Source organism: Lemur catta, chromosome 8, assembly GCF_020740605.2.
Source record: "Lemur catta isolate mLemCat1 chromosome 8, mLemCat1.pri, whole genome shotgun sequence".
Lineage (NCBI taxonomy): Eukaryota > Metazoa > Chordata > Mammalia > Primates > Lemuridae > Lemur > Lemur catta.
In genome coordinates this window covers 3,967,854-3,991,516 of record NC_059135.1, presented here as the reverse complement: position 1 = coordinate 3,991,516, position 23,663 = coordinate 3,967,854, and the positions used below count along the sequence as shown (strand labels likewise).

Sequence of the window (23,663 nt, the reverse complement as noted above, 5' to 3'; positions counted from 1 at the left end):
AAATGCCACTGAGTTGCCCACTTTAAAATGGTTAATTTTATGTTATGTGAATTTTACCTCAATTAAAAAAATCACACATTCAATCTGCGAATTGCCACTCCCAGCCCGATTCTTTGCTTTGGTGTCTGGCAGTGAATCTACAGCCCAGGGACACCTGTCACAGCACAAGGGCCATGCGCTTCTGCCCAAGTCTGCGCTGTGTCACCACTCCTCCCTGCATCCTTCACGGAGAATTGTGCCAGGTCTGAGCTCCCCGACCATCAGAACTATTGTTTCTTTATATAGACTCACTTTTAAATTTATACTCTTTGTTTATTTATGTTTTTGGAAGCATGACTATCATTAACATAATTTATGCTCTTTAAAGAGTAAGCTCTAATACTATGGTGAAAGCACAGTTGATAGGTTGTTGGTTTTCTAACACACATTAGAATAAAACACAACTATTGAAGTCGAAGAGGTCTGTCTCAAGCCATCCAGACGATGCCCAGTGCCTGCCCATGTGCAGAGAAGCGGCGCCCCCGGCACAGTCACGGCTGCAGGGGAGATGCCACTGTGCAGCACGTGGCTGCGAGCTCGCACGCCCTCAGAGCGGTCCCAGCCCGAGGGAGCCCTGAGTGTCACCCCACCCAAGCATCTCTGGGGCTCCCCACGGCCTCCTGAGCTCATCATTTGCCAGCTCTCCTCCCTGTCCCTGCCTGAGTCTCATCTGTGTCAGCCACGCTGGCCTCCCGGGCCACCTTCGAGCCTGTGCCGTGTCCTTGGGCTTTGCTTTTGCGGAGGTGGTTTAGTCCTTCGGACAGGTATTTGCCAGGTGGCAGGCACTGGGATGTCCTTGCTCTCCTGGAGCTCCCGGAGGAGCAGGAAGACCGAGAAAGGAGAGATGCAAGAGCTGCAAGGGAGGCCCAGGCTGCCCGGGGACCAGGGACTCTCACTCTGCGTGGAGGTGGGCACCACGGAAGGCTGGAAACCGCAGCTCATGGGACACGTGGGGGGCTGCAGCTAGCAGGGAAGCCCCCTGCCTTACAGAACCCGGGAGGGAACCTGGACCCAGAAATGCCAGGAGGATCAAAGCCTATGGAACAATTAACCCACTTGCCAGGACTTACGTTAAACCAAAACTCACTGGCTCAGTGTCCCACCTAGGACACGATGCTCAGGGTTGGTGACTGCCCCACTCTTAGCTACCAAGAGACCCAGTTATTGAGAAAAGCCTGCAAGAGAAGAAGACCACTACTGGAAAAAGCACGTCCCAGAGGAAAGAGATAATTCATGGATAGAAGAGAAATTTAAAACAACTCTAATTAGGATTCTCAGAAATATGATTTATTGTCGGGCATATTCTCATATTCTCTCTCTCTCCATGTATCACTAGGGACTTAAGCACTCATGAATCTTCATTACTTTTTAGTCAATGTGTTGCTATCCATTATTGTTTTGGATTGTACTGTATTTAGCCTCTGGGAGCCCCTGCAGGTGGATGGGGGAGGGGGGCTGCAGGGAAGGGGAGGGTGGCAGGGTGGTGTTTGCAGCGGAGGGACACTGTGCGTGAAGTCTAGTGGAGGAGGCTGTTCCATCCAGACGACTGAAAGTAGTTCAGGAGCCAGGTGTACCATGTGGGGGTGGCACAGACATAGGCTGGAGTGGGGGCAGAGGGGGAGGGGGTTGGGGGAGGAGGAGAGGAGGAGAGGGAGAGGGAGAGGGAGGGCTGGCCTTGGAAGAGCCATGCGCTGTGCTCTGCAGAGAGCTTGAACTTGGTTTAGGAGCAGGGCAGCTACAGCAGGAGCCTGGTGTGAACAGAGTGGCCCTCTGGGACATCTCTCTGGCTGGAACGGGGGTTGGGGGGGAGGCTGGACAGGGGACTGGGTGCCTGTGTTCTCTCTGACCACAATTGCCTTCTCCCGTCCTCTTTGGAGGAAAATTCCTCTGAGGCCCAAGGCCAATGTGCCCTTCTCTGTGAATGGGTCCCGGGCTTTCCCGGTGAAAAAGACTCCTTGCTCTGCAGGACTTGCTTGTACTTCCTGGCACCTGTTTCTCTGTACACGTGACCGGCTATTTGTGTGACTGTCTTACCTGCTTTCTCGGCTACGAGACCCCCCTCCTGGAGAGGGTTCCACCTGGCTGATGTTCTTAACCCTACGCAGAACCAGCACAGAGCCGTGCGTGCAACAGGTGTTTAAGGCGTGTAAGGAAAAGTAAAATTTATACGTCTATTTGTACAACTTCATTTCTATAATAAATATAAAGTTTCTCAAGGGGAAAGGCATTGCAAGGCTGGTTCTGGAGAAAGCTATTCTTGCTAATATAGACTAGCAAATGCTACACACTCCCGTGACTCTTATGGTGCAGTCGTCCATGGGTGACGACAGCGGTGGCAGTCACTTTTTAACTGCAGGAGAAAGCACAGAGGAAACTTTGTTTTCCCTTTTAAATACATTTTTCTTTGATAAACAGTCTTGAAGTTTATTTGATGTATCTCTTTCTTTGGTTGCTGTTTCAAACATTTTATATTTTACCCATTTTGACAATTATTGGTGGAGAAAAATTCCACAAGGAAGATTGAATTCACTATTTCAATCCCACAGTCCTTTTTTTTTCCTGTTTTTTTCTAAATCTTTGACTGTGCCGGGGCCAGACAAGTACCCTGGGCACTCCGCCGCGGTGCCTGCCCTTCCTCATGGAAACTTCTCCACCACCACGCCCGCCAGTCCCAGCTCAGCCAAGTGGCCGCAGGCTGTTCTGAACAGAGGGAGGCACTGTCGAGGGGCCGGACTGGCCACCCTGCTCGGCAGACAGGCGGCCGCAGTCACGCTGACTCTCCGAATCACCAGCCAGTGGGAGTGAGGCAGATGCCGGCCACCCACATGGTCTTCAGAGAAGGAGATGGCAGAGGAGCTGGCCCCAGGGGACCTCTTCCTGAGGACCCCCTCCTCCAGCCCTGCCTGCTGGGCTTCTTGGCCTTGAACCCTCCATGCTCCCGACCCCGCTGCATCGCAGCTGACCTAAGCAAGCCTGTGTTCTTGCCACCGAGCAAGTCCAGAGTCCCAGTAAGGACCCCAAGCCCAGACACGTCCCAGCCCCTCCACCCACTCAGCCCTCTGCACACGTGACAGGGACGCCCAGATGGGGACAGCAGCTCCTCCAAGCCCACTCTCTGGACCCTCCTGCTGGCCAATGGCAGAGCCACACTGCATGTTTTGCAAAAACAAACAAACAAACAAAACCCAAAACAAACCAATGCTTATTAATTGCCCAAATGACACCATCACAATAACAGAGAAAATTTTAAAACCAAAGGGAAAAATCAGCCGTATCACCATCACTGCCACCTTTATTCAATGAACTCTTCATTCTCCTCTTTCCTTGTCTGCATGCATACGTGATGTCTGTCGGTTACAGCACAGCACAATTATATGATTTAAAAGTTTTGCCAGACGTATGGGTGTAACATGGTACTTATTTTAAATTTATATTTCTTTAGTTGGTGTGGCTGAACTTCCTTTTGTTTGTTTGGTTTTTTTTGTTTTTTGCTTGTTTACTAACTTTAAGACTTTGTCTTGATTTTTGCAAATGAATATGTATGAGCTCACCTGTGTCCCCGCAGAGGTTTCCTGAGCACGTACTAGGTGTGGGACTCGCTAGGTGCTGGAGCTATAAGCTTCAGGCTCTGCCTTCAGGGTCTGCCTGTGGGGTCCCTGGGTCCTCCTGCACCCAGATTGTTGCTGACCAGGCCTTGGGGCCCCATTACATCACCTCTCCCCGATGCCTGCCAGAGTCACTTGCACCAGGTGGCTCCTGGGGTGTGGGCTGCCCCGTGACTGTCATATACATTTCCCCCATAAGCACTGGGGTCACCTGCCCAGACCCCACGCCTCCTGCTGCACCTGGCCTTTCTGCCCTGGCCTGCTTGCTCAGGTGAGGAAGGCCAAGGGCAGTGGTGACTCGTGTCCTGACACTCGCTTCTACAGGGCAGTGGCCTCTCCACTGTTAGAAAACTCTTTATACTTAACCAAGGAGAGCTGAACAAACAATCGCAATGCCCTACTCTGCCCCAGCCCAGTTAAGTGAGAATCTCTCCCAAAGGGGCATGGACACTGGGAGTTCTTTTTTCTTAAAACCACCGGAGGCAACTGGAGTGAGTGGCTAGAGTGAGGGCCACGGATTCACTGAGGTGGCCCTTCCATCAGCCGAGGCCCAGTTCCTGGAGCCTCAGAGTCCACACCCTCTTCATGCCCAAAGTCTGCTCCAGCTGAAGGCTTCCTGAATCATCACCCACTGCTCAAGAGGAGGTTTCCAGATTGTTCTCCCTGCTATCTCCCATGCATGTGATCCAGCCCGCCAGGCTCCCTGCTGAGGAACAATGCCACAGTTGAAGGTGGTCTGCGGCCTTCTGGGCATTTCCATCACACCACGAGTCCGAGAATTGACAGAGTCCTCCTGCCTTTTTCGTGCATGTGCCATGCAGACAGATTTCTCCTGCCTTGAAATTGTACTAATTTCAATTAGTTTTGTACGTTTATTCCTAATGTCTTGGTCGGCTTGGGCTGCTGTAATAACACATCATAAACTGGGTGGCTTATAAACAACAGAAATTTATTTCTCATAGTTTTGAAGGCTGAGAAGTCCTAGGTCACGGTGTCAGCAGATTCCGTGCTTGGTGAGGGCTGTTCTCTGCTTCACAGACAGGGACTTTTAGCCACATCTTCACATGGAGGAAGGGCCACAGCAGCCCTCGGGTCCTCTCCCATAGGGTCACTGGTCACAGCCACAAGGCTCCACCCTCATGGCCTGATCACCTCCAGAGGCCTCAAAATTCTTATATTGAAACCTAATCACCTCCTAATACCATCTCATTGGTGATTAGGTTTCAACATAGGAATTTCGGGAGACACAAACATTCAGAACATAGACCGTAATAGACGCCAGTTTCTTATGTCTGGTCCTCTAATTGACTTTATGCTCCTGGAGTGCAGCGTTTATTCACGTCCCACTCATACCTCCATGGCTTTCCATGCCTCTGGCTGACTAACGAGCAAGTGAGAGGGGTGTGTTATCTGTCCTCTGCCGGGCCACACCAGCATGCCGTGACCTGTGGTTTGTAGCACTTAACTCTTCTCTTTTTTGCAAATTGAGTCATTTCCACAGCTCCAGTCATCTGAGCCTCGCTTTCCCCAGGACACGTCAAACACCACAATTACCAGCAGCGAGACCCGGCCCGCTGGGTCCTTGGTGCTGCTAAGATGCTCAGCCACTCAGACAGCTTCTCTGGAGTGACCAGTTGCTTTCCGATCGGCTCCCTGCTTTCGCTCCATGGCCCGATCAATTACAAGTCACTCAGGACAGAACAGTTGTTCAGTAAGAATAAGCTGATGGAGGCCTTCCTGTTCACTCTGCAGATTACAGTACATCCCGTTTATTCACAAAGGATATGCTCCGAGACCCCCAGTGCATGCCTGAAACCGCGGACAGTACCGAACCCCACATATACTTTGTGGATACACTGGACAAAGGGATGATTCACATCCTGGGCAGGGTGAAGTAGGATGGTCGAGATTTCATCATGCTACTCAGAATGCCTCAAAATTTAAAACTGATGAATTGTTTATTTCTGGAATTTTTTCATTTAATATTTTTAGGCCACACTTGACTGCAGGTAACTGAAACCTTGCAAAGTGAAACCACAGATAAGGGGGGCTATGTATATTTATAAAGCCAATGTACTGAAATCGACCATTTCCAGTAGGTCTACTGTGTAAAACTTGTCCTTACACAACACAGATGAATGCTGCATCCAGAATATTTTTAACTTTTCTTACTCAGAGTTCAATGAGCTATACCGAGAAATGCAGAGATGACAATGCAGAGGAATGTTTCAAAAAGAGGTTTCATGGTCACATATTTTATCCTTGGTATTTGTCTTAGTGAAATTAGGAGGGCAGTCAGAGATAAACTGTTCCTTCTCAAGTTTTAACTATTAAGATAATTTCCTGCCTGGCTTAAAGAGTGACTCAAACGCATGGAGGTTCTGTTGAAAATATTCTATTGCCAAATACGTGTGTCTGAAGTACGCTGTTGAGGGACAGTTGACATCTCACATTGGTAGGCATGTGGAAAGATTCAAACAGGGCTGAGACGGTTACATTTCCAGAAATGAGGGTATACATTTTGGCACATATCTGTTAACACGCAAGTTCAGATGTCAACCTGATCACTCAGCGCCTGCAGATTACCTGCTCTTGCCCTCGAGGTCTGTCCTGGAGGTGGGCAGGGGTCGACCAGTGATTTCGAACAGACTGATCATTTCTCACCGAACTTATGAAAGAGGAACAATAATCTCCTTCTCTAGATTAGGAGTGAAAGCCAGTCCAGAAACTCTCATGGCCAAAAACTCCATTTTAAAATGAAAACACACCCAACAACATGATAGCTCATGGAATTTAACTTGGAAAAAAAATCAAGATCTCATAACTGTTTTTGAGCTTGCATTTAGAATATCACTTTAGTTTTCTGCTCATACATTTCCGTCAACACTGGGGAATCAATGCTGGAGAATCAGAGCTCTTCCTGTCTTTTAGGGCTTCAGAGTGCTTTTCTTCCCACACAAAAGAAATACGACGGATCTGAGAGAATCTATGATGTGAAGTCTCAAAGTGTGTAGCCGTGTCCTGATCACGTCCGTCCCACTTTCCCTCGATGGTATTTGTGTTTAAGGAATAAACCACGTTTCTCACATGAGCCAGCGAGACCCAGCTGGCTGCTGCCTCAGCTCCCAGGCCTTCGTCCGTGGGCAGGAACCCACGCCACCGGCTCCCGGGCTCTCATGCTTGGAACTACACCTGCGGCTCTCCCCGGTCTCCAGCTCCCGGATGGCAGACGAGGACTGCTCAGCCTGCATGAGCGCGTGGGCCCTGCCTTGTAATGAATCCTCTTACATACAACTACAAAAGGACACATAGGACATAGATACCGAGCATGCACACATGCTATTGGTTCTGTTTCTCTGGAAAACCGGACCACTCTGGTTTCTCAAGCATCTCCTTGACTGTTCTGCAGCAGTTGACACCAGGGGTCGCCTCTCTTTAAAGAATCTCCTTACTGCCTCCGTCATATTCTTAGTTCTCTCTTGCAGTGGACGGACTGAGAAGTCAGTCCTTCCAGAAATGCATGTAGTTGGGAGACTCAATAGGAACTTCGCTTGCTGAATTCCTTCCTGCCTTCCATGCTGTTCCCGCCCCCTTGCTGGTTTCACCCCTTTCTCCTGCCATGAGCAGTGAACCCAGACTCTGCACCTGACCCCCCGACTGTTTCCCTGCATCTCACCACAGCCCTGCACAGCAAGGGCTCGCCTGTGCAGGGTAAGTCCTACCCACCATACCAGGCTTCATCTCGCCCAAGTTTATCCTGAAGAGACAATGGTTAGACAAAGTAGCTCTAAAGCCGGCCTTCTGTCCTCATTCTTCCCACTGGTCCACTCCAGACACTTGGCAGCCACCTTGACTCCTTGGTCTCTCCTGTTCCTTCCACACCCAGTCAGCCAGGCCAGTCGTCCTTGTTGTCTCTGGCATCTGTTCCGTCTTTTTACAGCCAGTACTTCCACTCCAGGGCAGGCCTTCACCTGAGCATTTATTCATTCCTTCAGAAATACTTATTGGATAGCTCTGGAGTCCCCATGCTGTCAGAGGTGGGCTGACCAGAGTTTAGGGTCACCCTGGCTGCTGTGGGGAACAGACGGTAGAATGCAGGAGAGGAGGTGGGGGCAATTGTCCCCGAGAGGCCATGAGGCCACGAGGTCACATGGTCAGGTGGTAGCTGTGCAGATGGGGAGAAGTGGTAGACTTGGGCCGTAAGTGTAGACTCCTGAAGGAGTCCCCCAACGGACACCCACATCCTCCGTGAAGCCTCCCCTGTGGCCTCCAGCACTTAGACATCACGGTTCCCTCCTGGTCTACAGGGCTCCTGCTGGCCCAGCGCCTGGGCAACCAGACACGTCCTTCGCTAAGCAGTGGTTTTTGAGCTTTTTTACGGAGAAGGACCCCTTGAAAACATGATGAAAATTCACACGCCACTGGAAAGTGCAGGAGAATGCACTTTCCCATAAAAGTTTACGTACAAGTTCAGGGGGTCTAACCACAGGGTCCCTGTTCCCCAGGCTGGGGACCTCCATTCTCTCCACAGCCCAGCAGCCCAGCCTCATGTCTTCACATCTTCTTCCCTTTCTGCATTTCGGTGGACCCCGAATCTGCTCAATATCTACCTGTCCATGATGGCATCCTCTTTCCCAATAGCATCCTTTGGAAATGATGACACTCACGTTCCCATCTTTGTGAAGTTGTGCAAAATTTGGCTTGAAATGCTCTAAAATAGTTTAAGAATGAGGTTTGCTCAATAGGTCAGTAGGGAGCACCTCTCTGGGCCAAGGGATTGGAGAGGAGGCGCTGTGGTCAGAGGTATGTCTGGTGGCTCTGCAGATAAATAAATGCTTTGAAAGGGAATTGTGCTGGATATAGGTCCAAGGATCTTTCCAGAATTTATCACTAAGTTTAGTCATTTTATGGCTGGAGTGAATTTAAAGAAGACTCTTTAGTGTTCATGTGACCATGTGTATGACAGGTCAAAACCACTTTAAATAGTTCCAAATGGTTTAACATGTGGCTTGGAAAATAACAGAGAAGACAGTGGTAAAGATGGATTGCATAGTGTTCCATGTCTGTTATTTTTGTTTCTAAAGCCAGCGTGAGGTCTATGCAACTGTGAGGCAAATGAGATCACTTCAGTATTGAAAGCACATTTGCAGGACTGCTATGGGTTTGCGGAAAATACCGGCACTAGCTTTCTCCTCCATTAAAGTGTTTCCGGCAGGGGCACTCCCCACCAGCAATCCTCCACAGTTTGGGATTTAAAACCAAGGATTCAAAAGAAAGACTATTTTTTAAACTGTTACATTTAGCATTCTTTATATACTCTAGGTACTAGTCCTTTGTCAGACAGATAAATTTGGAAATATTTTCTTGTCTTTCCATCCTCTTCACTGGATCTTCGCAGAATAAAATTTTTGGTTTTGATGAGGTCCAATTTATTAATGTTTCATTTTATGGATCCTGCTTTTGGTGTCTCTAGTCCAACTCGTCGCCTAGCCCTAGATCCTGAAGGTTTTTCTCCTATGTTTTAATCTCAAGGTTTCATAGTTCTGTATGTAAGTCCATGACCCATTTGAGTTAATCCTTGTATAAGGTGTGAGGTTTGGGTAGAGATTCATTTTCTTGCCTACGGATAAGACTACTTTTTGGAAGCTCACCTTTGAATGTGCTTATTGTGTTTTTATATTTTCCCTTCCATTAGCCCTAAACTGAAGATGAAAATTCCTGGACTGATCTATTTTCTTTTGTCTTTCACATCTCAGGATGGAGGGGCTCCAGATGGATCTGTATAAGGAATTAAAAACTTCCGTATTTTTAGTGTTAAACTGCTTGGCAAAATTTCTTGATGGTCAAATGTATGCAAGATCTTTAATCACAAATATTTTATTTTAAAAATGCCTGTGTACAATTGCAGAGATCTGCCATGACAACCCTGCTAGCCCTATAATAAACTGGAAATTCAAGCAGAGACACTCATCCATTGTGAAATTCAACTAAAACACCCAGTAGCTCTCATGACTGTTTTCGCACTTATATTGTTTTCATATTTATGTTAATTTGTAACTATCTCATGGATTGAGAAGCTTTCAACTTTCTATGTGTATGATATTTTCAAAAGAGTCTATTTTCCATTTAAAGAGGTTAGTTGAAATATTCAGATAATCCTATTTGTTTTTTTATGTGAGGTCTTTCTCAAGTTTTCTGGGATTGTATATATGGACTGGCAACTAACTGATAAATGATCAATTATAAAAATATCCAAAGAATAATCACTCAGGTGGGCCATTGTGAGAGGGTTAGGGGTAAGTCAGCATCTACCCAAGTTAAATAGATGTACCTTCCTCTCTCCCCTGCCCTGTCCTCTAGCCATGATGAATATAGATGTTTTTTCCTACAGATCAAAATACTGATTCTCACACAAGGATTTGAATAGCTGGCCTCAGAAAGGATTTGAGATGCTCTAAGCTTAATTCCAGAAGAAGACTTCCATGGAAAAGATAATCTGATCTCTAAGAAGTGTGGCACATAATTTAAATATATCCATTTTTATTACAGATTACCATTTCTTTTTCTAATAATCACATTGTCACTTTATAGATCCATGCTTTTCATGAATAAGTTCATTTCTAAGTCATTCTGAAGGATTTTCCCCTTCATTTGCAAGAACTTCATAAATGCTGATGTTCTCAGACTTTGCTTTTTGTTCAAAACTATTCATTGCTAAGTGACTTTTTAATAGCTAGTTCATAAAATACCTTCACTCAACAAAGAACATACTGTGTAGCTGGTAATTGCAGAGTTATATGGAGCAAGCTTCACCAACAGTGAGTTCTTAATTTGCAAGTGTAAAGCTCCCTCATGCATATTTAGGGGAAGAGATGCTTAGAATAAAATTAAAATTCTTCCAATTCTCCTCATTCTTGGGCACTTATTCAAATTATCTTGCGGAGTAAGAGGAAAATTTTAAAAATTAACTGTATTAAGTTTTTTTTTTCTTGAACAAGTTAGAACTTTTGGGGTACAGGCAGAACAATAAGGCAGCAGGTGGCCTCATGGGCTGGGTTCCCCGGAAACGCTCAGATGGAGACCGTGCAGGGGTCTGTTGGGAACACCACCAGTAAGGCAGGAAGCAGGGGAAGCAGCCCTGCGCAGAGGGAGAAGCTGACTTGTGAGGCAATTGCAAGAAAGCCGTCAGCTGACCCTGCAGCGAGAACCCTTCCGAGTTGCCCCGGCAAGGTGAGGGGCTGGGTTTTGGTACTAACACGTGACCATCCTTGGATGTGGGCTGCCCCAGGAGGGTGTAACCTCATCTGAGATGCACCCTTAGAACACAGCCATTCTGGGGAGGGACTTAGCTGTGAGCTGCCAGCACTGACATCCTGGGTAGCTGGGTGATTGAGTGCCTGGGTCTTGAGGGGGCATCTGGGGGGCCCAGCTCAGCATCACGGCCAGTGGACTGGGGTGTGCTCTGAATGAACTGCAGAGGGTCTCCCTTCTTTTGTTCATGCACTTATATTTTTTCATATTTATGTTAATTTGTAACTGTCTCATGGACTTGGGAAGCTTTCAACTTTCTACCTGTATGATATTTTAAAAAGAATCTATTTTCCACTTAAAGAGGTTAGTTGAAATGTTCTGACAATCCTATTTTTTTTTTATTTTTATTTTTTTTGAGACAGAGTCTTGCTCTATTGCCCGGACTAGAGTGAGTGCTGTGGCATCAGCCTCGCTCACAGCAACCTCAATCTCCTGGGCTTAAGCGATCCTACTGCCTCAGCCTCCCGAGTAGCTGGGACTACAGGCATGCGCCATCATGCCCGGCTAATTTTTTTCTATATATATTTTTAGTTGGCCAGATAATTTCTTTCTATTTTTAGTAGAGACGGGGTCTCGCTCAGGCTGGTCTCGAACTCCTGACCTCAAGCAATCCACCCGCCTCGGCCTCCCAGAGTGCTAGGATTACAGGCGTGAGCCACCGCGCCCGGCCCTATTTATTTTTTTATCTGAGATCTTTCCCAAGTTTTCTGGGATTGTATATACGAGACTGGCAACTGATTGATAAGTGATCAATTATAAAAATACCCAAACGATGAACAACAACGGACGCGGCTAAAGACACGGACGGAAGACAAACGGAAGCAGCGGGAGGTTTGCTGCTGCTCACGGCGCAGGAGAGAGCGAGGCGAGAGGAATAATCACCTCCAGCTGGCCAGCGCCATCATGCCGAGGGATTTTAAACAAAATGCTGGCTTTTACCACCATTGCCGACACCTTGCATTTACGTCGACTTTGGGTGTTGTCATTTCCTATTCACCATCACCCTTTCTCCCTTGCTCACGACTTCCGACTCAAGTAGCTCACCCTGCCTGAGTGCACAGTCTGTGCCATTGCTCTCTCAGCGTGACGTGGCACCAGAGTTCCCCGACACAGTCTGCCGCGCCCCATCGAGTTGCTTCTCCCACAGAGAGTTGCGAGTCTGAGTGTTGGTCAGGACCCTGCCTTGCACCGTGAGGCATGTGGCTGTTGCCACCTGAGCTAGAGCTGGGTCTCTGCCTCTGGGCAGAGTCACGGTGGCCTGTAACCTGCAGGGGTCCACCCCGAGAGCTGATTCAGATTAGAGTCACAGCAGGGTCAGGATCTTTAAGGGTCCGCTCTTCAGAGTTGATTCGGATTAGATTTTGTGCAGCGCACAATGGTATCTGACTGCAACTCTAAACCTAGTCACGTTCTAGGATGGTGCTGTCTCCAGGCCCGCGCTCCACTCCCCACAGAAAGAGTTTACGCTGAGAGCACCCGGCAGCCCTGAGGGTGCAGTTCTCCTCCCCTCCCATGGGGCACCCGGATAAAGGCATCTGGGAAGCCCACCCCACCTCAGCTTCAACCCCACCACACAAGGGAGGGCCTGGTCCAAAGTGACACTGTGCGAACGCTGGTGTCCTTTGGAAAAAAAAAATACTTCTGTTAAAATATATCCCAGATGTCAGTGTTAAATGATAAATTTGAATGAACACATGTTGTTTAAATTAGATACGGTCATTTTGACTTTCCAGTGGTTACGTGGTTTGTCAAACATTTTTCTTCTCTCTACCCTTGAGGAAACACAAGTGGGATAATTTATTTTGAGGAATGAAGATTCAAAGTATCCCCTATAAATATACACAACTATTATGTACTCATAATAATTGAAAGCAAAAAGTAAAAAAAAAAAAAAAAAGGGTTGTAATCTCTCCAGTTTTCCACAGTCCCCACCACTCCCTATTGTACTCCCAGCCAGCTTTTTTCACATGATTTACAAGGTTGTTCTCAATATCAATTAAACATGTCCATTGCCTGCTAGTCTGGTAGGGTCTGTGTGGCCCCTGTTTAAGATCTATCTATAACTTATCCCCCTGTTCTCCAGATCTGCCCGTTAGGTGAATTAAATAAAAATTACTTGCTCTCTCTCAAAGAAAATGAAAGTGTCACATATGCCAATAAATATGTAAAGTATCCGAGTTGTTGAAACCATGATGCATTCTAATAGATATTTATAAAGCATAGAAAAGATGGCAATACATTGTCGATCAACATAAAAAATCAAAAAACTGTTGGTAGATAGAATGGTTCCCTAGGAAATAAATGACGGCAAATATTCCATTGATTCAAAGCAAAAAAAAAAAAAAGAAATCACTAACAAGAAAATAAAATCAAATTTCTAAAATTCCACATAAATTCTTTACCTTAGACTTTTCCTTTGTTACTTTCCTTTCCTTCTCTTTTGTGGCTTTGTTGGGTTTTTTTCCCTTTTCCTTCTTTTTCTTTCTGCTTTTTTCCTCCTCTTCTTGGTTGGCAATAATCTCATCAATCACCTGGTAAGAAACACAATAATCATCATATTGAAATAGATCCTGATCAAGAGGAGGACTGTCTTTCCTGTCTGAAAGGAAGTATTTGTGCTGGTCCGTGTCACACTGCTGCCCTGCTCTGGCCCCTGGAGGCTGTCCCCTTCTGCGCAAGGCGGGGGTCCCTGCCTGCCCCCCCACCTGCAGTCGGATTCATCCGAGGGAGGCAGCTCCTGGCTGTCAGGGGCAGATGGAGACAGGCTGGACATTTCCGAGCCCCGTTTCCTCCCTGAGTCCAAGCTTCTCCTCCACAGACACTCGGGGAGGTCACGGCTTCCGCGACATCTCAGCAGCAGTTGGATGTGCCAGCCCTGCCCACAGCTCGTCAAAATCCACGCTAAGGATGTTTCCGTTTCCTGCCTGGACTCTGATGGCAACAGCTGCTCTTGTGATATTAATAACTTTCCTGCTCCGTGAATGACCACACGTCTCTTCTCAGAGTCGGTTTCTTTCACCTGTGATTTAATTTCTATTTCCTACAGTTACAAAAGACCATTTATTCTCCTAAAATTTAAGATATTTGTTAAGAAGTACCTGGTTCACGTAGGATTAGCACCTGGATTGGAGAATTAGTATAGATTTGTAAAAAAGCATAAAGTTCAGTTTGATACAACAGGTGCTTACTGGGCACTCACTGCCGCACAGAGCTGTGAATTCTGGGAGGTGGAAAGGTGACCCTGACAGCCAAACTTGCTGTGTGGCCCCAGGGCTCTGCTCCTCACTGGTCCTGTGACTGCGACAAGCTGCATAACCTACTGAGACTCAGTTTCCTCTGCTTTGCCTCGTTGTGGCTAAGGGAAGTAGGCACAGAGTTCAGGAACTTGGCCAAGGACACATAGCAGGTAGGTAGCTAAGCTGGGATTTAAACCAGCATGAATCTCATAGTGTAGAAAGAAAAGAGACAAGACGCAAAAGAATATGTGCCAATTTATTCTACTGTATGAGCAGCCTACAGTCAAATTAACAATTCGTACGCCACGGTCTCAGGTACGCACACATGTAGTCCAAGCATAAAGGAATGTGAGGGCACAAGCTCCAAATTCAGGGCAGCCATTACCTCTGAAGACACGGCAAGGACTGCAATGAAAAATGGGGGTGGGAGACAAGGCTAATATCATTTGACCTCCAGTGTGTTGTGATCAACCTTCTTCCTGTGGAAACCCTACTTAGTTACGCCTTCTTAGGGACTTCCCAAGATGCTCAAGTTTATTTTCTAGTTTTATATTTTTGATATTTATACCTATGTTGTTCTTAAGAGCTTAGTTTATAATGTTAAAAGCATAAAAAATAGCTTCATCATGAACAAAGCAGGGTATTCTAGCACCATCTGGACTTTAACAAAGAAAACTGTAGTCGTGTGCCCAGAAGACAGTAGCTTCACACTGTCCAGGGGCTCGCGTGCCCCTGGTGCTAGTGAAGAGTTTGGTGAGTGAGGCTCAGAAAGGAGGTATTAGGGAAGCTGAGAGGTGACGTGTGTGTTGTGCACATTATTTGGGAATAAAAAGGGTGTGTTTAGACTGAAGTAAAGTTCCCTTGTTGTCCAAATAGCAATGTTTTCCCTGGGGATCAGTCTCCCTTGGACTCTTGGAATCAAGGCATGGCTGCTCAGGTCTGTGACGTTCTGGAACACCTATGGCACATGGACATTTTTTGGTCCTTAGAAGATTGGAAATTTTCAAAAATGCAAAGGCTTTTTAAAAATAGCCTGATATATAAAATGTGAACAGCTGAAAAAAAGAGGAAATCCTTAGTTGTGGAGTATACATGTCAACTGCCTTATCAGTTTTAAGCCTTTTAAAGCCTTATCAATTATATGATTTATTTCCTCTATATTCTTTCTTACTTCATTAATTTAATTTTTGAATAGGCATTTACATGACTCATAGCTCAAAAATTATGAAAGAGTAATTACACATACATATAGTGAGAGGGTTTCTCCCCATGTTATTAACCAACCAACAAGATCCACTTTCTTTTTCTTTTTTTAAGGTATAAATGACAAAAATTTTATGCAACGTGCAACATGATGTTTTGATATATGTATACACTGTGGGATGAAATCAAGCGAATTCACATATCCATCATCTCATGTACCTGCCATTTTTTGTTATGAGAACATTTACAATCTATTCTCTGAGTAATTTAAAAATAAACAATACATTATTATTAATTATAGTCAGTTCTGTACAATATGTCTCCAGAACTCTTTCCTCCTGTCTACCTGAAACTACGTACCCTCTGACCAACACATGCCCACTCCCCTATCCTCGCTCCAGGCCCTGGTAATCACCATTCTACTCTTTGCTTCTGTAAAGTTAAATTTTTTGATATTCTACATGTGAGATGCAGTATTTGTCTTTCTGTGCCGAGCTTATTTCACTTAGCATGATGTCCTCCAGGGTCATGACTGTTGTCACAAATGACAGAATCTCCTTCTTTTTAAAGGCTGAATAGTATTTCACTGGGTATATACACCACATTATCTTTATCCATTCATCCACTGAAGGACACTTAAGTTGTTTCATACCTCGGCTATTGTGATAATGCTGCAATGAACATGGGAGTGCAGACATCTCTTTGACATGCTGATTTCAAATCCTTTGGATTTCAATTCCTTTGGAAATGTACCCAGTAGTGGCATTGTTGGATCATATGATAGTTCTGCTTTTAGTTTTTTGAGGAAACTAAAAGTGTAAAAGGGTTTCCTTTTCTCCACATCCTTGCCAACACTTGTTATCGTTCATCTTTTTGATCACAGCTATTCTAACAAGAGTGAGATGGTATTTCACTGTGGTTTTGATTTGCAATTTTCTGTGGTCTTGAACAAAAATGTTGATGTGGAAGAAAAATCCATATAACTGTTGGTCATTAGTATGTCTCCTTTTGAGAGATGTTTATTTAGGTCCCTTGCCCATTTCTTAAAATCATGTTATTAATATTTGTTTGCTTGCTATTGAGTTGTTTGAAGTCCTTACATATTTTGCATAATAACCCCTTATCAGATGTATGGTTTACAAATATTTTCTTCTAATCCATAGGTTGTTTCTTCACTCTGTTAATTGTTTCCTTGGCTGTGTAAAAGCTTTTTAGTTTCATGCAATCCTATTCATCTATTTTTACATTTGTTTCCCGGGCTTCTGTGGTCATATCCAGAAAATCACTGCCCAGACCAATGTCACAGAGCTTCCCCCTATGTTTTCTTCTAGTAGTTTTCCTAGATATATGTCCACTTTCTAGTAAAACGACTAGAAATACACTAACTATACTATACTAACATATAATTGAGCTAATTATATGTTCCATTCCACAATGTATACATATATCAAAACATCATGTTATACATTGCATAAAAATTCAGTTTCAGGTCTTATACTCAAGTCTTTAACTCATTTTGAGTTGATTTTTGTATATGGTATTAGATAAGAATCCAATTTCACTGGTCTGCATGTGGATATCCAGTATTCCTAACACCATTTATTGAAGAGACTGTCCTTTCCCCATTGTGTATTCTTGGTATTTTGTCAAAAATCAATTTAATGTAATGTGTGGGTTTATTTCTGGGCTCTCTATTCTGTTTCAATGGGTTTTGTGTCTGTATTTATGCCAGTACCATGCTGTTTTGATTACAATAGCTTTGTAATATATTTTAAAATCAGGAAGTGTGATGTCTCCAGCTTTGTTCTTTTTGCTCAGGATTTCTTTGGCTATTCAAGGTCTTTTGTGGTTCCATATGAATTTTAGAGTTGCTTTTTCTATTTCTGTGAAAAAATGTCATTGGAATTTTGATAGGAATTGCATTGAATCTGCATATTGCTTTGGGTAGTATGGTCATTTTAACAATATTGGTCCTTCTGGATCCATGAGCATGAGATGTTTTTCCATTTGTTTGTGTTATCAATGATTTCTTTCTCTTTGTAGAGATCTTTTGCCTCCTTGGCTAAGTATTAATATATTCCCAGGTATTTTTCTTTTTTTCAGCTATTGTAAATGGTATTGAGTTCTTGATTTGATTCTCAGCTTGGCTATTATTACTGTGTAGAAATGCTACTGATTTGTGTACAGTAATTTTGTAACCCAAGACTTTACTGAATTTATTTATGTATTCTAGGGGTCTTTGGAGGAGTCAGACCTCCTCTTTTCTGATTTGGATGTCCTTTATTTCTTTCCCTTGCCAGACTGTTCTGGCTAGACCATGCAGTACTATGTTGAATAGAAGTGGTGAAAGTGGCCATTCTTGTCTTGTTCCAGTTCTTAAAGGAAATGCTTTCAACTTTACCTCATTCAGTATGATGTTAGCTGTGGGTTTGTTATATATGGCTTTTATTATTTTGAGGTATGTTCCTTCTATGCCTACTTGGTAAAGAGTTTTTATCATGAAGTGATGCTGGATTTTACTGAATACTTTTTATGCATCCATTGAGATGATCACATGATTTTTGTTTTTAATTTGGTTTATGTGGTGAATCACATTTATTGATTTGCATATGTTGAGCCATGCTTGTATCCATAGGAAGAAACCTACATGATCATGGTGAATTATTTTTTTGGTGTGTTGTTGGATTCAGTTTGCTAGTATTTTGTTGAGGATTTTTGTGTCTATGTTCATAAGGAATATTGGTCTGTAGTTTTCTTTTTGTTGCGTTCTTTCTGGGCTTTGGTATCAGAGTTACACTTGCTAGAACTAGCCCAATCATCGAGGCAGAAGATCAATAAAGAAACACTGGACTTAAAAGGGATTCTAGAACAAATGGACCTACCAGGCATTCACAGAAAGTGACAGGGAGGATTCTTTTCTTGATGTTATGCAATAGTTTCCATAGGATGGGGATTAATTCTTCTTTGTAGGTTTGGTAGAATTTGGCTATGAATCTGTCTGGTCCTGTATTTTGTTGCTGTTCTTGTTGGGAGATTTTTTTTTATCACTGCCTCAATCTTGCTATTCATTCTTGGTCTGGATTTCTATTTTTTCCTAATTCAAATTTGGGAGGTTGTGTGTTTCCAAAAGTTTATCCATATCCTCTAGATATTCTAGTTTGTGTGCAAAGAGGTGTTCCTAGTAGTCTCAGATGATATTTTGTATTTTTGTGGTATCAGTTGTAATGTCTCCTTTTTCATTTTTGATTGAGCTTATTTGAATCCTCTCTCTTCTTTTCTTGGTTAATCTAGCTAGTGGTTTATCTATATTGTTTATCTTTTCAAAGAGCCAACTTTATATTGGTTTTCTGGTATAAATTTTGCTTAGTTCTGCTCTGATTTTTGTTCTTTCTTGTTTTCTGCTAGCTTTTGGTTTAGTTTATTATTGTTTTTCTAGTTACTTGAGGTGTGACAGGTTGTTAACTTGTGATCTTTCTGTCATTTTTATGTAGGTATTTAGTGTTATGAACTTACCTCTTAGCTCTGCTTTTGGAGTATCCCAGAGGTTTGGGTAGCTTGTATTGCCATTGTCATTCAATTCAAAAGTTTTTTATTTGTATCTTGATTTGGCCATTGACACAAAGGTTGTTTAGAGGCAGGTTGTTTAATTTCCATGTATTTGTATAGTTTTGTGGGTTCCTCTTGGAACTGATTTCTAGTTTTATTCCACTGTGAAGATACATGGTATGATTCTGATTTTTTAACATTTGCTGAGACTTGTTTTAAGCCCTAACATATGGTCTATCTTGGAAAATCTTCCATGTGCTGATGAGAAGAATGTATTAATATATTTTGTATTTGTTGGGTAGAATGTTCTGTAAATGTCTGGTAGGTCCATTGGTTCTAGAGTGCCAGTTAAGTCCAGTGTTTTTTGTTGATTTTCTGCCTCAATGATCTGTCTACTTCTGTCAGTGGAGTATTGAAGTACCCCACAACTATTATATTTCTGTTTATTTCATTTCTTAGGTCTAGTAGTGTTTGTTTTATGAATCTGGGAGCTCTGGTGTTAGATGCATATATTAGGTTATGAAGTATGAAATGTCCGATTTCCTTAAGAACTAAGTTTGACAGTTGCTATCTCTGACATTTCACTGTGACATCTCTTGTTTTATTTATTTTTTTATTGTGAAGGTATACCTGTAGTCTTTCATATGGACATTTTGGTTTGTGATTATCTTTTAAACTTTTTTTACAGCAATTTTTGTAAAACCATGGATAAGTAAAAAATTCATGTTCTTTTTGAGTATGAATTCCATCATAGAACCAATGCAGTGCAGACAGCTTGAAATATCAACGAGGTCTTTGGGAAGAATGTGGCTAATAAATGCACAGTATGTTGGTGGTTTGAGAAGTTCCATTGCGGTGATTTGAATCTTGAAAACGAGCCACGCGGGCAACCTGAGACCAAGGTGAATAATATGAGCTGAAAGCTGTAGCAGAAGTGAATCCATCTCAACCTATGCATGAATTAGCAGCAAGGTTTGATGTCACTATTTCAACAATATTGGACCATTTGAAACAAATTGACAAGGTAAAGAAGCTGGATAGATGGGTTCCATATGAATTAAATAAGCGCCAGCAGAGACATCATCTTGAAGCTTGCCATATTTCTACACTGTATTGTTATGTGTGATGAAAAATGTATTCTTTTTGACAACTGCAAGCATTCAGCACAATGGTTGGATAAAGATGAAGTGCCAAAACACATTCCAAAACTGAATATTCATCAAAAAAAGCTAATGGTGTCTGTTTGGTGGTCCAGTGCTGGTATTATCCACTACAGCTTCATGAAACCTGGTCAATCAATTATATGTCTATTGCAACCAACTGGATGAAGTAATGAGGGTGCTTGTGATTAAGTAACCAAGACTGGTCAACAGAGACAGGCCAATCCTCTTGCAACACAACACTCAACCACATGTCACATAAACAATGCTGCTCAAACTATGGAAGCTGGACTTGGAAACTCTCTGTCATCCACCATATTCATCAGACCTTGCACCAATTGACTACCACTTCTTCCAGGCTTTGGACCATTTCTTGCAAGGAAAATTATTCAATTCTCAACAAGCTGTGGAAACACCTTTTGAGATTTCATTGCCTCTCACTCTCCAGCCTTTTTTGCTGCTGGCATAAACAAGCTACCATTAAGATGGCAAAACTGTGTCCATAGTTTAGGTTAATTGTACTGCTTCTTGTTTGAGATATAATAAACTACACTTTTGATTCAAAATCAGACATTTCATATTTAATTACCTAATAGATTTAGGATTGTTATGTCTTCTTGTTGAATTGATCCCTTTATCACTACACAAGGACCATCTTTGTCTTTTTTTTTCACTGTTGTTGATTTAAACTCTGTTTTGTCTGATATAAGAATAACTACTCCTGCTTTCTCTTGGCTTCCACTTGTGTGGAATATTTTTTTCTCAAGCTGTGCATCACCACAATAAATCAGTTTGAAAACATTTCCACTATCCCAATAAGACCCACTCATGTCCATTAATTATTAACACCTTTGCTCTCTCCTCTGCTCCTTCTGAGGCAGGCACTAATCTACTTTCTGTATCTACAGATTTACTTTTTCTAGACATTTCATATAAAGGGAATCATATAATACATAGTCTATTGTATCCAGTTTCTTTCACTTTGTATGATGTTTTTAAGGTTCATTCATATTGTAGCCTGTGTCAGTTGTCTGTTCCTTTTTTAATTGTCAAATAATATTCCATTGCATGGATGTACCACATTTTGCCTATCCATTAATGAATATTTAGGTTGTTTCAAATTTTTGGCTTTATGAGTAATGCTGCTAAGAGTTTTCATGTACAATTTTTTTTGTGTGTGGACATATGTCAAGGGTGGAATTACTGAGTCCTTTGGTAAACTTATGTTTAATTTTTCAGAAACTGACAAACTGTTTTCCAAAGTGGCTGCACCATTTTGCATTCCCACCAGCAATGCATGAAGGTTTCTTTTTCTCCACATCCTTAACATTTGTTATTGCCTTCTTTTTGATTATAGCCATCCTAGTGGGTGTGAAACAGTATTCCATTGTGGTTTTAATTTTCATTCCCCTAATGACTAATGAAGTTGAGCATCTTTTTGTGTTATTATTAGCTATTCATATATCTTCCTTTGTGAATTGTCCATTCAAGTCTTTTGCTCATTCTTGGATTGAATTGCTTGTCTTCTTATTATTGAAGTGTGAGGGTACTTTGTATATTCTGCATATAAGTCCTTTAGCAGGTATATGTCTTGCAAATATCTTCTCCCAGTCTTTTCATTTTCTTAATGGTGTCTTTCGAAATGCAAAAGTTTTAAATTTGGTGAGGTTCAATTGATCGATTTTGTCTGTTAGCACAGTTTTAATTTGCATTTCTTTTATATGTGTGAGGTTGATCATCTTTTCACATGTTGAACATCTTTTATTATGTTTCAGATCCACTTGGGTTTTCTTTTCTGAAAAGGGGATGTTCCTATCCTTTTGCTATTTTTTTGTATTAGGTTTTAACTTACAGAGCTGTAGGCGTTCTTTCTGTTTTAGAAAAATGATCTCTTGTCTGTGATACTTATTACAAATAATTCTCCCAGTATGTCATCTGTCATTTGCCTACTCAAGGTCATTGTTTCCATGCAGATTTAAATTTTTTTTGTGTGTGTGTAGTTGAACTTATCAGTTTTTTCTTCTTTTACAACTGGGTTTGCACCATAGTTAGGTCTTTCCCATTGTGAGGTTATAACATATTTCTTTCTTGGCTGCTTCTAGTCCTTTTGTGTTTTTGTTTTGTTTTACATTTAAATCTTTGATCCATTTGGAATCATTGCAAAGTAAAGTATAAAGAGATAGGAATTTAATTTTCTTCTTTTTCAGATGACAACCTGGCTATTCTAATACCATTTATTTCCTTTTTTCTCATACATTTGAGATGCCACCTTTATTATATATTAAATTTCCACATGAATTTGGGTATATTACTTGATGTTCTATTCTTTGCCATTGATGTGTCTTTTTAGCCCTTTGCCCATAGCAATGGGCTCATAAGAATATGTTTTAATACCTGGCAGGAATAGTTCTTCCTCATTAGGCTTCACTTTCAGAATTCTATTGGTTATTCTTCGTTATTTGCTTTCTACTTACAGTTTAGGGTGGTCACCCTTCCCTGTCTCTCCTCCGGCAGTACCCCAACACAGTGCTGTTGGTATTTTTATCTGGATCATATTCCATTTGTAGATGATGTTTGGGAGAACTGAGTGTTCATGGTGTCGAGCACTCCCACCTAGAAACAAGGTGTGCGTTCCCATTTCCTTGTTTGCATTCCTTAGAAGCACTTTAAGCATTTCTTCACGTGGAACACACATCAATTATTAAGTTTATTCCTGGGCATTTGACCTTTGTGTTGTTGCTGTTGTAAATGAACTCTTCCATGATATTTTCTATCTAGCTGCTGTTTGTAGATATAGCAGCTATTGGTTTCTGCATATTAATTTTGTAATCTCATCTTACGTCTCATTTTATTTAAAGGAGTTTTTCAGTTTATTCTCTTTGCTTTTCTAAGCATAGAATGTATGTGAAAACAGTGATCATTTGTCTCTTCCATTCCACTTTCTGTATCTCTCTGTTCTTTTTCTTGCCTGATAGCCTTTGGTAGTTCCTACGTTGCAATGCTAAATAATACCAGTGATAGTGGCCATTGTGGTATTTTCCCTGCTATTAGTGGAAATGTTTCAAGTGAATTTAATGAAGCATGACATTGGGTTCTGAACTAAGAAACATTTTGTCATGTTCAGTAAGTATCCACATATTCCAGTTTTGTTGAGATTTATTTTTAAATATCAAGAATGGATGATGAATTTGTAAAACGCCCTTGCAGCATCCACATAGATGAGTTGAGGGTTTTTTCCTTTTGGATCTCTTTACATCATGCAGGGTATTCACAGACATCCTAAACTCGAACTGCTTTTGCATTCTAGAATGACTGCTACTTGATTGTGGTGTTTTACTTATTTAATATGTTGCTTGTTTTAGTGTGCTAGTATTTTAGTTTAAATTTTTATGTTTCATAAGGAAGACTGATCTGTGGGATTTTGTGATGTTCAGTTTTTTCTGGGGGTTGGTATCAATGTTATGCTCATTTCCTAAAAAGTATTTGTATTATTTTTGTTTTATAAATATCAATGTAACCATTTATGTACATTGTTATAATGATTATGCTTGGTCTACTATTTC

At 42.4% G+C, this 23,663-nt stretch overlaps 1 protein-coding gene across 3 annotated transcripts in view; it reads right to left on the bottom strand.

Annotated features, from left to right (window-relative positions):
• IQCA1 (IQ motif containing with AAA domain 1) overlaps window positions 1-23,663 on the bottom strand; it is a 144,395-nt gene that overhangs the window by 59,996 nt on the left and 60,736 nt on the right. For all 3 annotated transcript variants that reach the window (XM_045558704.1, XM_045558705.1, XM_045558706.1), the window contains one exon: window positions 13,358-13,486. In XM_045558704.1, the coding sequence (XP_045414660.1) occupies window positions 13,358-13,486 (129 nt within the window). The remainder of the gene's footprint in view (window positions 1-13,357; window positions 13,487-23,663) is intronic.